Below are 16,290 nucleotides of genomic sequence, written 5' to 3' on the forward strand. Positions count from 1 at the left end.
ATATGTTTTCAGCATAACATTAAAGACAAATACAATGGCCGAGCACTATAATAATTGATAAAAATATATATAAGTAATAATAATTATTTTGCTTGGACTTTTATTCTGTAAAGACGTTTATAATATGACAACTAACAGCATTTTATTTTAGTAAATGCTGTTATTTACAAACAAAAGTTAATGAAAGAATCCTGCAATGAAGATTGCATAGTGGCTTCTACAGTATTAATTAGAAAAAATATATTCTCAACATTGGCAATAAGGCTATCAATAAATAAAAGGTCTTGAACTAGTAATAATTGATTTAAAAATGCTTATTTAAAAACTATTCTGCTTTTATTCTGTAAAGACACTTATAATTTGACCACTAACCACATTTTATTTCGAAGAGTTCAAAGTTGATCAAAGAGTCCTTGTAGTAATATTACATAACATTGCACAAGTTGGGTTATATTTTTGTTCAAATAAACAAATAAATACACCCCCAATGGTAAGAAAAGACTTAATCAAACACAAACTTTCTAAACACTACAGCAGTGTATTTCATCTCATCCACTGTTTGTATATGTCATTAGTATGGTTGTAACTGTCACAATATTTGTCTCAAATGTGCACGAAGGCCCTGTTTAGGGCTTTTATTTGATGTGATCAGTTCTGACAGGCGTTTCTCATGAGCTCCTGTCTCTGTTCTCTCAGGCAATCTTCTTCGGAGGCATCGATCCGTCCATCCGTGGTGAAGTCTGGCCGTTTCTCCTTCACTACTACAGCTATGATTCCACATCTGAGGAGCGCGAGGCCTGGAGACTGCAGAAACGCGGGGAGTACCAGGACATCCAGCAGAGGAGGTCAGTCATCATTTACTAGACTTATCCTTAATAGTATGCCACGCTGCCCCTGTTACATTTGAGCATTCTACAAATATTCACCTTTTTTTAGTGCTGTGCAAATTGTTAATTGTGATTATTGACATCCCAAAAACATTTTTACTTTAGCAACTGCCTAGCAACCACCCAAAATAAACAAAGTCCCTTTAAGGCCAGTCATTTCACTTGGCGGCCATCTTTGAAACTCCTCTCAGGCAGTATGCTCGGGCATTCTGTTTAAATGAAGAAACATCAAATTCTCCAAATCTGTTTGCCAAGCTTTCCATTGAATTTCATATTATTAATCACCAATGAAATTAAACAACAACTGTCTCACTAGTTTTATTACTAAACGTTCAAATCACACAAAATAGAAACTCGCGTCTGGTCTGAGCCCCGTCCCCAGAGTATTGCCAGTCTATAGCGATCAATGATTGGCTTCTGTACTAGAAGGCAGGGCTTCATTCGCCATAATGACCGTTACACTTTTAAAATATAAATGTATAAATATATACATAATATAAAGAGTTGAAAGCAAAAGTTTACATACACTCTAAAAAAAGGAACATAACCATTTTGTACAAAATGTCTGATGGTAAATCATACTAAACGTTTACTATTTTAAGTTTGTTAGGATTACCTAAATGATTGAAATTTGCTAAATGCCAGGATAGTGAGATATGTTTTTTTAGCTTTACTTTTAAACTGTATAACTTTGGTCAAATGTTTTGGGTATCCTTCCACAAACCTCTCACAGTAGTTTGAAGGAGTTTTAGCCCATTCCTCCTGACAGAATTGGTGTAACTCAGTCAGATTTGTGGGCTGTCTTGCTCACACAAACTTTTTCAACTCTGCCCACAAATTTTCTATAAGATTGACATCAGGGCTTTCTGATGGCCTCCAAAACATTCACTCTGTTGTCCTTAAAGCACATTTGAACTAATTTGGCAGTATGCTTAGGGTCATGGTCTGTTTGGAAGACCCATTTGTGGCCAAGTTTTAATTTCCTGGCTGATGTCTTAAGATGTTGCTTTAGTATTTCTACATATTGTTCTTTCTTAATGATGCCATCTATGCTGTGAAGTAGACCATTCCCTCCTGCAGTAAAACAGCCCCACAACATGATGCTGCCGCCCCTTTTCCTTAAATATTATTCTACAGTTGTGCCTCCAATTAAATCAGATGTTGTCAATTAGCGAATCAGAAACGTCCAAAACCTTGACACCATCAACTGAGCTTTTTCAAAGGCGTAATACTCTTATTGTATTGTAAACTTGACTTTCAAGAAAAGTTATAACAATTTCTCAAAAAATATCTCTTATTATTCTGCTATTAAGCATAACAGAAACCAATTTACTGATCCTAACTTACCTAAAAGAGAAAAGGTTTAGTCACATTAACATCTGACTATTTTAAATGGTTATGTGCCTTTTTATACACTGTAAGTAAACTTCTGGTTTCAACTGTACCTGTCTCTATAATTATTTTGTAAGTGCAATACTTTATTTTGGATGAAGTTAATCATTCCACAGCACTACTTTGTATAACTTGCTTATTTATTTGATTTCTAAATTAGTTCATTTTTAGACTCTTTCATCCAAAGTAACGTGGACTACTTTTAATTGTTAAAGTATTTTGTTAAATGTTTCTTCCTGCACAAATTATTTATTGGGTAGAATGCAAAATAAGATGACATAAGGGTCCGAAATAACTTTTGTGAAAGCAAAATATGTGGAGGAAATATCATCATTTGGTGTAAAAGATTTTTTATATATATATATATATATATATATATATATATATATATATATATATATATATATATATATATATATATATATATATATATATATATATATATATATATATATATACAGTATATATATATATATATATATATATATATATATATATATATATATATATATATTTTTTTTTTTTTTTTTTTTTTTTTTTTTTTTTTTTTTGTGTGTGTGTAAAATATGAAATGACCTGTACTGGTATAAAAGTGTGCACAGTGAGTAAAATAAAGAAGCACACTAAATGTTCGTAATACATAATTCTTTTAAAAGCCTATTACAATTCCTCTGCAGTAATTAAAACAAAAGACTAATTACAATTCTGGTCTCTGGTTTGAGCCTCAGCTGGGTCAATTGGCATTTTTGTGTGGAGTTTGCATGTTCTCCCCATCTTCACGTAGGTTTCCTCCGGGTGCTCCGGTTTCCCCCACAAGACATGCGCTATAGGTGAATTGGGTAAGCTAAATTATCCGTAGTGTATGAGTTTATTCCTTTGTGGTGACACCTGATTAATGAAGGTGTAAAAAAAGAAAATGAATAATTACATTACATATCTTTTCATTGAAAATAATTTCTTAACATTTTAATGTTGCTTTAATGTAATTTTATACCTTTGAATTTATGCAGTGGAGAAAACGGCAAACAAACAATTAAAGAAATGAGGTTGCATGTCATACTTTCTCAACAAGCAACCAATACATTTTATGCAATACAATTTTTTTTATTTTTCTGCACCTGTAAATATTTTAAATCTAATGGAAAAACAACATCCTAATACAAACTTAAGTGTTTCCTTCATTACAGTATGTCAATATACACCATATTTGAATATATATTTCGCCATCAGTCTCTACAGCAACACTTACATAAACTTTTATTTTACTCCTATAATTATTCAAAAGTTTTTTACAGAGGAATTTGTTTATACGTTATTTGCCTCACTAGTACATACTACATTTTATTTAATTGTTCATGACTGAAATAAACAAAAAAATTAATTAAACTCTAAAAGGTTAGCCATTCTTAACATAACTAATAAACTGGGGCCATTTGGTGATTACAATTTTGTAAACATTAATTTATGTGCTTTTTGCATTTTTCAAAACTACAACAAAGTATAGAAAACAATCAGTACAAAACAATAATAATACATATAAAATACAATACATGAAAATACTAGCCTATGACAGAACAACAGAACACAGAGGGACAAATGCACATGAAAGCAAAATATAATTTGGCTGATCAGGTAATGCATAAATAAACGTAATTAAAAAGTAACATTGTTCTTATATTACCAGTGAAATTCATTATCCTGACTATAGTTTTATTTTCATAATAGTTTGGGCACATTATTAAAAGCATTATAGATTATGAATAGTGAATATCATAGGCGAAAGTCACTGGTTCGAGCTCTGGCAGGGTCAGTTGGCATTTCTGTGTGGAGTTTGCATGTTCTCCCCGTGTTCAAGTGGGTTTCCTCTAGGTGCTCCGGTTTCCCCCACATGCACTATAGGTGCATTGAATAATTTACATTGGCCGTATTGTATGTGTGTGTATGCAGGTCTGTATGGGAGTTTCTTAGTGCAGGAAGGGCATCCTCTGTGTAAAACATATGCTGGAATAGTTAATAGTTCATTCTGCTGTGGTGACCTCTGATTAATAAAGAGACTAAGCCGAAAAGAAAATGAACAAATGAACAGTGAATATCTAATATGCTCAATATCTGATTACTTCTTTAATTGACAGGGGTCATTGGTTATGCTTGCATTTTTTCCAGTGCATTAAGGTATTCTAATATCTGTCCATGTGTTTTATCAAATATCTTCAATTCATCATTATTGATATATCCCAACCTCTCCAAAGCAAGCATGTTTATGAGATCTCTACCCCATAAACCAAACTTGGGTACAGATTCGGCTTTCCACTCTTTCAAAATCACCCTTTTGGCTAAAAATCACATTTTTCAACTTTTTTTTTTTTTGGATAACCCTTTTTATCTGCAGTTTCTCAGCTTTAACTCACCTTTATTTTAATATGAAACCATAATTATGCGGACTCCACTGATATTCCAGCTATTAAAAGTGTAGTAAGTTTGACACCCATTGGTTAAACTAGGTCACAGGTGTCAAACTCAGTTCCAAAAGGGCCGCAGCTCTGCACAGTTTAGTTCCAACCCTAATTAAACACACCTTATCAAACTAATTGAGTCCTTCAGGCTTGTTTGAAACCTACAGGTAGGTGTGTTGGAGCAGAGTTGGAACTAAACTGTGCAGGGCTTCGGCCCTCCAGGAATTGAGTTTGACACCCTTGAACTAGGTGTTGCATTCCTGGATCAAAACAAACACTAGCGCAGGTTGCCAGATTAAGGACCAACATGAGCGAGTCTGACTATCAAGACTGAATGCTGATTTAAATCGTGTTCAATACAAAAGAAACGACACGCAATATAAGAAATATTCTCCATATTAAAAGTTTTATTGAGCCATATTAGAAACCTCTTCTATTTCTCACAGGTGAACAACAGAAAACTGAAAATGATCACCTCAGGTACACCTCATGTGCTTTATTTAGTGTTAAGTGCTGATAATGTGAGTTTGAATGCCATTTTACCTGACATTAACTACTGAAAGCATCTGCAGATGGTTCACCTCAGATCTTGAAAATAAAATAACAAGTTTGAAATTGAACTTTAGCACCTACATTTAATAATGTTATAAAGGTTTAATGTGTTAATTAGATTATTAACCTTATAATTTTGTTGAGTGCAGTAAGTGCACTACTCTGTGCTTCTGAATGGCTGTATTTAAATTTCTGTTGTGTTTCGTCTAGTGCAAACAGCCCAATTGCTTATCGCTGCAAATCTTGTTATGAAGCATGTTGTCAATGTAACAATGTAACCTGCTCACCTAATGCTTACGTTTGTAATATTTATATTAGCCTATTTGTTATAAACCTCATGTGGAACTCTGAATCTGCGCCTCGTTTGGAGGTCGCATTTTGGTCACGAGCACATGCTTTCAGAGCCTTTCTGAGTGAATGAATGAAATACACTATTTTCCATCAAGACAACCCAGGGTGCTGAAATATATTTGGTTAAACTGGTATTGGGCTGGCTAAAAGAAGCAAAACAAATACAGCGTTCCGACACGTAACTCACATTTATATATCTGACATCAGCATTGTTTTTCAGATAAAAAGGAATGTTCACTTAGCATGTTTCTTAAATATTTGCAAACATGTAATGGTATTTTTAGGCTTTAGAAGAGTCAAAAACTGGCATACAGCACCTTTAACTGCGAGTTTTAGAAAACTGTGGCCTATTGTTGCTAGCTTTTCTCCCCTTTTTCATTTAAAATGCAAAGCTGCACCGCAGGTTGCTGACTCTTGTTTGAGTTGGCCGGCTGACATAACCTGTTGTTTACAAATCTGATATTTCTGGAGTCTGAAACAGGAGACTTTCTATGTAAACGGAGCTGTTGTGACGCATCAGGCCAGCTGATTTGTGTTTGGTTTTGTGGTTTGTGAGCCATTACATGAAATCAATGTAGCATGGGCTGAAAATGCATCATAACCACTCGCATCTCTGCACCAATCTTATGAAAGCTGAGTGTTATTCGGCTGCAAGTGCTCAAATTGTCAGCATATGCCCTGGTAATGATGTTCTGTTTAAGGATAGGTAACAATAGACAGCTGTGTTTATAACATGGCCATGTGGCAGTGATTATCGTGATTATTACTTACTGTCCTGTTGTCATTTCATTGCAAGTCTCAGAAGGCTTTTCTAGTAGCGCTGGTGTCAAATGAGCCATGGGCAATCAATAAATGTGAGCAGATTTACACTGTTGATGTGTTCAGAGGAAATAATTAACTCGATCAATTAAATCATTGTCAGGCCATTGATAGGGCACTTATAGAGCCTGATGCTTGGGCTGCAGATGATAACACAATTTAGTTCTTTATTTCTGGTAATACTACATTGCTTTTGAAAATGATTTGATTGTATTGATTTTTTTATTTAAACTGATTACGTTAAAAAAAATCAGCTTGGTATATCTTTGCACATTTTTAATTTAAAAAATTGTAATTATTTCAAATATTTAACAATTCAAAATGCATGAAAAAATAAATCATTAATTGAATAAATAAATGAATAGAAACTATATAATTTATTATTAATATGTATTTTTTTCTTTCCAGGTTTAAATTTAATTAACTTATTATTATTCATTCATTCATTCATTCATTCATTCATTCATTCATTCATTCATTTTTGGCTTAGTCCCTTTATTAATGTGGGGTTGACACAGTGGAATGAACTGACAACTTATCCAGCATATGTTTTATGCAGCGGATGCCCTTCCAGCTGCAACACTTCACTGGGAAACATCCATACACTCCCAATCACACACATACGCAACGGACAATTTAGCTTACCTAACTCACCTATAGCACGTCTTTGGACTTGTGGGGAAAACCGGAGCACTTATTATACGAATTATTATTATTATTTATTATCTTTTTAAAATTATTATTACTATAATGTCTAATGAATATATTTGTTGGTCTTTTAATTAATACGTGTATATTGTGCATGGAAATTTCTAACATTTAATAATTTCAAAAGTTATTAAAAATACAAAAAACGTGTATACAGTGCATTAGTATTCATAGCAATTCAGTTACAGCCTCAAGTTTTTTTGAATATGTTGCCACAAGCTTGGCACACCTGCCTTTGGGAATGTTTGCCCATTCTTCTTTGAAGTACTTCTCAAGCTCTATCGGGCCGAATGGGAAGCGGCAATGTACAGCCATTGTCAGATCTTTCCAGAGATGTTCAATAGGATTTAGGTCTGGGCTCTGCCTGGGCCACTTAAGGACATTCACTGAGTTGTTGTAAAGCCACTCCATTGATATTTTGGCGGTGTGCTTTGGTTCATTGTCCTGCTGGAAGATGAACCGTCGCCCCAGTCTGAGGTCAAGAGCACTCTGAAGCAGGTTTACATTCAGGATGTCTCTGTACATTGCTGCATTCATCTTTCCCTCTATCCTGACTAGTCTTCTTGTTCCTGCTGCTGCAAAAACATCCCCACAGCATGATACTGCCACCACCATGCTTTACTGTAGGGATGGTATTAGCCTGGTGATGAACGGTGCCAGGTTTTCTCCAAACATAATGTCTGGCATTCACTCCAAAGAGTTCAATTTTATCTCATCAGACCAGAGAATTTTGTTTCTTATTATCTGAGTCCTTCAGTTGCCTTTTGGCAAATTCCAACTGGGGAGTGGCTTCTATCTGGGTACTCTACCATACTGGCCTGATAGGTGGATTGCTGCACAGTTCTTCTGTAAGGTTCTCCTCTCTCCACAGAAGAACACTGGAGCTCAGACAGAGTGACTGTCGGGTTATTGATCACATCCCTGACTAAGGCCTTCTCGTTCGATCACTCCCTTAGATGGCAGACCAGCTCTAGGAAGAGTCCTGGTGGTTCCAAACATCTTCCACTTACAGAGGCCACTGTGCTCATTGGAACTTTCAGAGCAGCAGAACTTTTTTTCTATAACCTTCCCCAGCCTTGTGCCTCGAGACAAGCCTGTCTCGGAGGTCTACAGACAATTCCTTTGTCTTCATGCTTGGTTTGTGCTTTGACATGCACTGTCAACCCTGGGACCATATATAGACAGGTGTATGCCTTTTCAAATCATGTCCAATCAACTAAATTTACCACAGGTGAACTCCAATTAAGCTGCTGAAACATCTCAAGAATGATTAGTGGAAACTGAATGTACCTGAGCTCAATTTAGAGCTTCACGGCATAGATTGTTTTTTATAAATTTGCAACAATTTCAAAAACTCTTTTTTTCACATTGTCATTATGGGGTATTGTGTGTAGAATTTTGAGGAAATAAATAAGTTTAATCCATTTTAAATAAGGCTGTAACATAAAGAAATGTGGGAAAAGTGAAGCGCTATGAATACTTTTCGGATGCACTGTACATTTGATGTCAATTATTTTATTTTTAGTCATTCATTAATTATTACTTTTTATTCTTTTACTAATTTTAATTATAAAATAGTGTAGTTTTGTTTCATAATTTGTAAATGTAATGGTCTTTCAAAATATTTTGACTACAAAAAATCTGTAAATCTGTACAGTATAGACGTGTTTATATTCCATGATTTTGATTATTTTATTATCTCAACACTATTTCAAGATCATTTTTGACAGTGTTAATTAATAATTAATAGGTTGACTGTGCATGTGTGTGTGTGTGTGTGTGTATGTACTGTATGTGCGCTGTGAGCCTCGAGGGTCCAGAGAGGGAGTCAGAGAGCGTGAATTGGGAATAGTACACACAAACACAGGCCCCGAAACACTTACATGAAGTTGCATCAGGCCCGCCATCAGTTCCAGCAAAACAAACAGTGTTAATGAAATCCCACCTGCTTATTATGAGAGTGTGCAGCCAGAGGGACGCAGACTTCATGTTCCGTTACGCTTCATTTTATCCTGTTCTGTTCTCTGTTTACAATGTTCTGTTTTGTTCCATTAGTCCATTTCATTCTGGCCTGTTCTGTTCCTTTATAGCATTAAAAAAATCACATTCTCTTTTCTAGTTATCTTGTGTTTTTTTTTTGTAATGTTTTCCAACTTTGTTCAATTTTATTGTTTCTTTTTCTTTCATTTTCATTTTTGTTAGTTTGTTTACTTTTTTGGCTCTTTGGTGTTCTCTTTTTAGAGCTTCCCTGTTTTTTATGTGTCAGGATTATTTTGTGTTTAATTTTTTTTATGTGTTTTGGTTGTCTTTATCTTTCTCTCCTTGTATAGTTATTTTCTCTTTTTTTGTGGGGGAATTCGTATTTTATTTGTTAGTTCTTTAATGTCCCTATGGAGCTAATGACATGCCAAAACAATGTGAATTTGAATTTTAATTATTTGCAATTGTAATTTAATAAATCTAAATTTTTACAGTATATGCCATAAAAATTGTTTGGAATTTTATAACTTGAATATTGAACATCTGAATTTTAAGACAACTGAGTTTTTTTAGGCAGAATTTTTCAAAAAAGAATTCAGATTTGTTTTGTGCTCTGAATTCATAGACTGCAGATATCCAGTTTGTCAAAATACAGTTTCTAGTTTTCAAGAACATCAAATTCGATATCCTAAAATTCAAAACCAGAAATTCAGATCATGCAGAAAGTAGATCAAGGGTCATCAACAGGGAAGAGTAGGCGATCACCGTAAAGTCAAACTAAGGATCACTCAACGGGGGTAAACTCGGTGGACATTGTTGCTTCATGATAGCTGGCTTAAAGTTAAAAGCTATAAACACATTTATTAAAGCAGCCTCAAATCAAATGTCCCCTTTTGCTGTCCTTTTGCTTTTGTTTTGCTTTCTTTTAGGCACTATTTTGTAGTTTAAACATTTTCTTTATTTAATTTTATTGCTTTCCTCTTCTTATTCTTTATTCTTTTCCTCTTTTGTTAATTTTATTTTATTTTATTTTATTTTATTTTATTTTATTTTATTTTATTTTATTTTATTTTATTTTATTTTATTTTATTTTATTTTATTTTATTTTATTTTATTTTATTTTATTTTATTTTATTTTATTGCTCTCTTCTCCTTAAAGCTGCCCTGATCTTTTACCTTTCATGTTTTGTTTTCCTTTTTTTTTTTCATTTTATTTTATTGATCTCTTCTTCATAAAACTGCCCTTTTCCTTTACCTTTTATGTTTTGTTTTACTTTTTATTTTAAATTTTTTTTGTCAAGATTTTCTCATTTTTATTTTATTTATTTATTTTTATTTCATTGATTTATTTTTCTGTTCTTTGCTGTGCTTTTCTTAAAGTGCCCCTTTATTCCTTTACCTTTATGTTTTTGTTATTGCAGTTTTGTTTTCTTCCAGTAACTTTTTGTTATATATAGTTTAGTTATTTTTTCTCGTACACTCATTTTTGTTTTCTTATGTTTTTTGTTTTACCTCAACTATGAGGTTATAGCTGCCCTGTTCTTTACCTGTCCTGTGTTTTTCTTCTTCCTCTGCTTTGGATTTGATGTGTTGCTCTTTGTCCGCAGGTTGTCCATGAGTCCAGAAGAGCACAGTGAGTTCTGGAGGAAGGTCCAGTTCACGGTGGATAAAGATGTTGTCAGGACGGACCGAAGCAACATGTTTTTTAGAGGAGAAAACAACCCCAATGTAGAAATCATGAGGTTAGAAAGAAGCATATGCATTGACATCAGTCCATCTGCACACACAAATATTGGTTTATATTTCAAAACTTTGCAGAGCTGGTTTTACATACATTAGATATTCACATACACATTTTAACAGGCAGATTTAGTTTTTATTATACAGATATATATTTTTATTTATTTATTATTTATGGTTATTAATTATTTATTAATTATATTTATTATTGTCCTTCTACAGTCAATATAAATGCTTATTTCTAGAGCACTTTCAACCAACCACAATGTGTACCAAAGGGCTGTACACAAAAACACATAATACATGCAAACAAGCAAAGAGCCAAAATACACAAACCGACAACACCTGATTAAAGGCTAATAAAATAAGTGTTTTCAGTGACCTCTTAAATAGCTCCAAAGTAGGAGACATTCTAAAGGAAAATGGAAGATCATTGAATTAAACATTAATTAGGTGAAAATGTAACCTAGTAAATAAAGGTGGTTTCAGAAGATATTATGATCTAAAATGAATAGAGCGAGGCAGTGGCGCAGTGGGTAGCACGGTCGCCTCACAGCGAAGGTCGCTGGTTTGAACCTCTGCTCAGTTGGCATTTCTGTGTGGAGTTTGCATGTTCTCCCTGCCTTCGCGTGGGTTTCCTCTGGGTGCTCTGGTTTCCCCCACAGTCCAAAGACATGTGGTACAGGTGAATTGGGTAAGCTAAATTGTCCGTAGCGTATGAGAGTGTGTGTGAATGTGTTTGGATGTTTCCCAGAGATGGGTTGCGACTGGAAGGGCATCCGCTGTGTAAAAACTTGCTGGATAAGTTGGCGGTTCATTCCGCTGTGGCGACCCCGGATTAACAAAGGGACTAAGCCGACAAGAAAATGAATGAATGAATGAATGAATAAATGAAAATGAATAGGATTTATTCAATTTAAACTTTTTTACTGGCTTTACTGAGAACTTGAAGTTGTATTTGTGTGCCAGGCGTATCCTGTTGAACTATGCGGTGTTTAACCCAGACATGGGCTACTGTCAGGGCATGTCCGACCTGGTGGCTCCTCTGCTGACTGAGATCCAGGACGAGAGCGACACGTTCTGGTGTTTCGTGGGTCTGATGGAGAACACCATCTTCATCAGCTCTCCGAGAGACGAGGATATGGAGAGACAGCTGGTGAGGAAACACATGCTGCCTATCAACTTTTGAGCTTTTGCCCGCATACTGTGCCCTGTTAGGGGTGGAACGGTTCGCAAAACTTTCAGTTTGTTTCATGGTTCTGTGATGGTTCGGTTTCTAACCCTTACCCTAACACACTATTGTAAAGCTTAAATAAAAATCTAAAAGCTTGAATTTTTATCTTGTACAATAACACAGACAATTGATGCACATTTTAACAATATTTAAGAAACCACAATTGAGTATTACCAGCATTGAATTGAACACATTTAGTGTAGTTCTTTGAACATTACTATTTAAAATGGTCAATTGTAGAAAATTACTCCGACATTTTAAACTTAAATATTAAGTCTAAGGGTGCTTTCACACCTGCCCTATTTAGTTCGGTTGAATCGCATCAGAGTTCGTTTACCCTCTTGATGTGGTTTGTTTAGGCAGTTGTAAATATAGCAATCGCACTCGAGTGCGCACAAAAAGCGGACCAAAAAAGCAGACGAGACCTCCTTAAAGAGGTGCCCGCGGTAAAGTTAGTTTTATGTTTGACATTCATGAGACATTCGATTTCAAACCAATTAATTTATTACTACTTTACCGTGCTCCTACGCCGTTTGCAATGCATTAATTGTTTTACAGCCGCACTTCATTCTCGAAATGTATAGTTTGTCTAAAGTGATGTGTACAAACTGTATAGTATACTATGAGGAGTGATGCAATCAGTGAGCGCATCCCTCCCTCCATAGTCAAAAGTGACATTTTGTGTCTGCCGGTTTGTTTACTTGCGGGAGTTTCATTGGCATCTTCCCAGACGTGAATTCTGACCAATCGAAAAGCAGTTTAGGGAATATGTTTAACAGCACCTGGCCAATGAGTGGTGTGGATTTTGTCACATGACTGCATTTTGGTTCTTTTCAACTGGTTCGGACCCAAGAAATCAGTATGGTGTGAAAAGGACCCAAAGACAGCAGACAATGCTACAATGCATCATTTATTGCCCTTGGTCTGGACCAAATGAAGTGAAGGACAGATGTGAAAGCACCCTAAGTGAAATGTTAAGTACATTAAGGACTTTTTTGGCGATATAACATGTGCTGTTATATAAATGGTGTATAATTTAAAAATAATGGTGCTTTTAAAAAAAATATGGGAACCTTGTAAATAGTTTGTTTTCATAGATATGTACATTAGATGTCGCCTACGCTATAGATGTCTATTGGATGGAATGAGTCAATAGAGCTGCCATTTTAGTACAGGGTAGCGTTGCTTTGAAATGAATGCAGGACCAAGATGCAGTGGAGGACTGGCCATCCAGAGCCAGATATATATATATATACACATATATACATAATTACATACAGAGTTTTCCTAGTGGTCAGTAAGCAAATATTTTTTACATTACGAATATTATAATTTTACATAATTTTTCTACATCGATAGATAAGTGATAGCACAGGCATTGCCGACAAACACCATGTGTTTGTGTGCATGGAAATGTATTATCCTCCCTCCCTGTTAAATAAGATCTAATCTGTGTCCTGAAACACAGCCCCTCTTCTGCTTTTACTTGTCATTCTAATGAAGCGATTCGATTTGTGAATGAATCTCCATTATGAATGACTCGTTCACTTATCTGACAATAATACAAGTTTCTAGCACCGCAGCGTCTTTTCAAATTTCTTATTGTTTGCTGACTTTATTTAACAAAAAATGCCTTATGGTCAGTGCAGTAAGAGACTGTGTTATAATCAATAGGCTACTTGTTAAGCACAAAAGTTTGTAACAAACAAAAACGTAAGAAATTAAATCTAGCCTAAGAAAGGTTTTGGCTTTGTGCTTTGTTTGGTCGTTACAACGTACGTGCACACCGCTAAAGTCAAGCATCTTCACATTGGCTGTAGTTTTGTCTTGTGCAGTTGAATGACATTTGTCCTGGGAGCACTGTACGAATGTGGCGCCGCTATTGACGCATACTCAGGGAAGCAACTTTGCATGGAAGCTCTAGCCTCTCCTGGAAGCTGATGATGCCCAAAATTCAAATGGAGGCCAGGAAGTGGTTTGTCTGCATAGAATCTCAATCAGAACATCGTGATAATTCACCAATTAAGATTATATACAGGCCTAGCTAGGTGTATAAATGTGTTTAATGTGTTATAATCCAAATCTTTACTGACGTTTCGGCAGAATAAACAACTGTAACCTTAACATCGAGATGCAGCAGCTGTGAATGCTTGTTGGTGGTCAAGTTCATTAACTGAACAAAAAAAAGCCCTTTGCGACAAAACTAGATGGTTATTATTGTGCAGCACCATTTCACCCTTACAAGAATAAAAATAATAATAATGTAGACTATGCGTCTACGCGTTTGTATTCTTTCATCTGTTATTTTGTGATATCTGGATTATATCTGCATAGGGGAAAACTATAGGAATTTGTAATAAAAATGTTTTTGAACCATAAAGTGTATAATGTGTACAACTCTTTGTTATTGAATGATACAGAATACTGTTGCATGATTAACTGTTAAACTGTAATAAACACTGCAGCATTAGTCTAAACTGTGGTGTATTTTGATAATAGCAAAGAAAACCGAAGCCTGTTGAATAATTTATTACTACAGTTGTGTCGTACCACAGCAGCAATACAATTAATACAACAGTTTATTTCAAGTAATTATCTATAGTATGATTCCAAATACTATAGTATCTTCCATGTCACTTAATAGCTTACACAGTATATACTGCCTCGATGACAGGCAGATATATTTTAGTTCAGTAGAAAACTCAGCCCTCTTCATGATATAAGCATCATGACCAACATGTTCTTATTTTCTATTTATATCTTCTTTGAAATATGGTATAAATCGCAAAGAAATACAGACTTTCCTCTATGTCTCCCATTTAGTTTTTTACTTCCAGCCCTCCATCTGAAATTTGCCTAGACTATTTAAATACTAACACATAGCCTTAAAATCTACTGTTGACAATATTCAAAACTAAACTCAAGGCCATGTATTCTAATTCTTAAAGTTTTAGTTTAATCGTTTGTTGTTGATTAATGGTAATGATGACATTTGTGCCTGTGTGTGTTTGTGTAGATGTACCTGCGGGAGCTCCTGCGGCTCATGCTGCCCCGGTTTCACCAGCATCTGACCCGGCTGGGTGAGGATGGCCTTCAGCTGCTGTTCTGCCACCGCTGGGTCTTGCTGTGCTTCAAACGAGAGTTTCCGGACGCTGAAGCTCTGCGCATGTGGGAAGCCTGCTGGGCACACTATCAGGTACACGCAGCTTCAGTGTGTATCTACATTCATTAGAGGAGCAAGTCTTTTAAATGTATCAGTAAATGTCCAATGATTTGATTGGCTAAAATATCATTGCAAAGTAGGGCTGGACGATTAATCAAAGACAAGGGTGTAAATTACTGTAATTGAGTATATTCTTTCATCCTGTAATTACTACTTTATATATTTATTTTTTTCTTGTCTAAAGTAATTGGCAAAGTAGAATAACCCATACCTGCCAACACTCCTGTTTTCCCTAGGAGTCTGCAGTATGTCAGTGTCCCGCCCCCCTCCTGTTTGTTATTTCTCTGGAAAAACTCTGTGATTTCACCCTGCCCCCAGTTCACAGCTTTTTGGTACACTCTGTAACACCCCTGGGTCAACTTTGTTATAGTATCCGATTGCAGCGGTTGCCCAAAACCCGTTCCATAGTACAGTTACTAACACCACAGTACAGTTACTGACCTGGTTACCCCCTCCACTCCTGGAATTTGTGAGACAAATGTTGGCAGGATTGGAATAATCAGTCCCGTAATTCCCATCAAATCATATACGCATAGAAAAATCACATCAGGTAGACGGACATCAGGACACGGACGCTTTATACATGCAACTAACCTGTACTGTACAGTGTGAGGCATAAAAAATTGTTACATCATTACACGCCATGACCGAGAGACTGCATGTGAAGATGAAGGACGACTTTTATGATGATTAAAAGATGATTTAAAATCTCAAAATGGCTTTAAACATCTTCTAAAAAAACACTTTAAAACAATGGTCCACTCTGTTAAAAATACCCCAACAGATAACACAACTATAGGTTATTCTAGCACCTTCCCAACTATAGGTCATTTTAACCCAATGCATTGGGTTATTTAGACTGTAAAACAAATCAGTAATTTTACGGCTTGTTTCTGGCTGCTGGGGTGCTGGAAAAAATCCATAAAATAACAGCCATTAAATTACAGAAAT

At 35.3% G+C, this 16,290-nt stretch overlaps 1 protein-coding gene across 4 annotated transcripts in view; it reads left to right on the forward strand.

Annotated features, from left to right (window-relative positions):
- The window catches only part of tbc1d16 (TBC1 domain family, member 16), a 61,493-nt gene that overhangs the window by 38,039 nt on the left and 7,164 nt on the right, over positions 1-16,290 (forward strand). For 2 of the 4 annotated variants that reach the window (NM_001006076.2, XM_068216769.1), the window contains exons 7-10: positions 697-845; positions 10,750-10,884; positions 11,852-12,038; positions 15,133-15,312. In NM_001006076.2, coding sequence (NP_001006076.2) covers positions 697-845; positions 10,750-10,884; positions 11,852-12,038; positions 15,133-15,312 — 651 coding nt within the window. Of the gene's footprint in view, positions 1-696; positions 846-10,749; positions 10,885-11,851; positions 12,039-15,132; positions 16,225-16,290 lie in introns of all 4 variants that reach the window. The other 2 variants (XR_012399078.1, XR_012399079.1) reach the window with 2 other exon arrangements.

Source organism: Danio rerio, chromosome 3 (assembly GCF_049306965.1).
Source record: "Danio rerio strain Tuebingen ecotype United States chromosome 3, GRCz12tu, whole genome shotgun sequence".
Taxonomy (NCBI): Eukaryota; Metazoa; Chordata; class Actinopteri; order Cypriniformes; family Danionidae; genus Danio; species Danio rerio.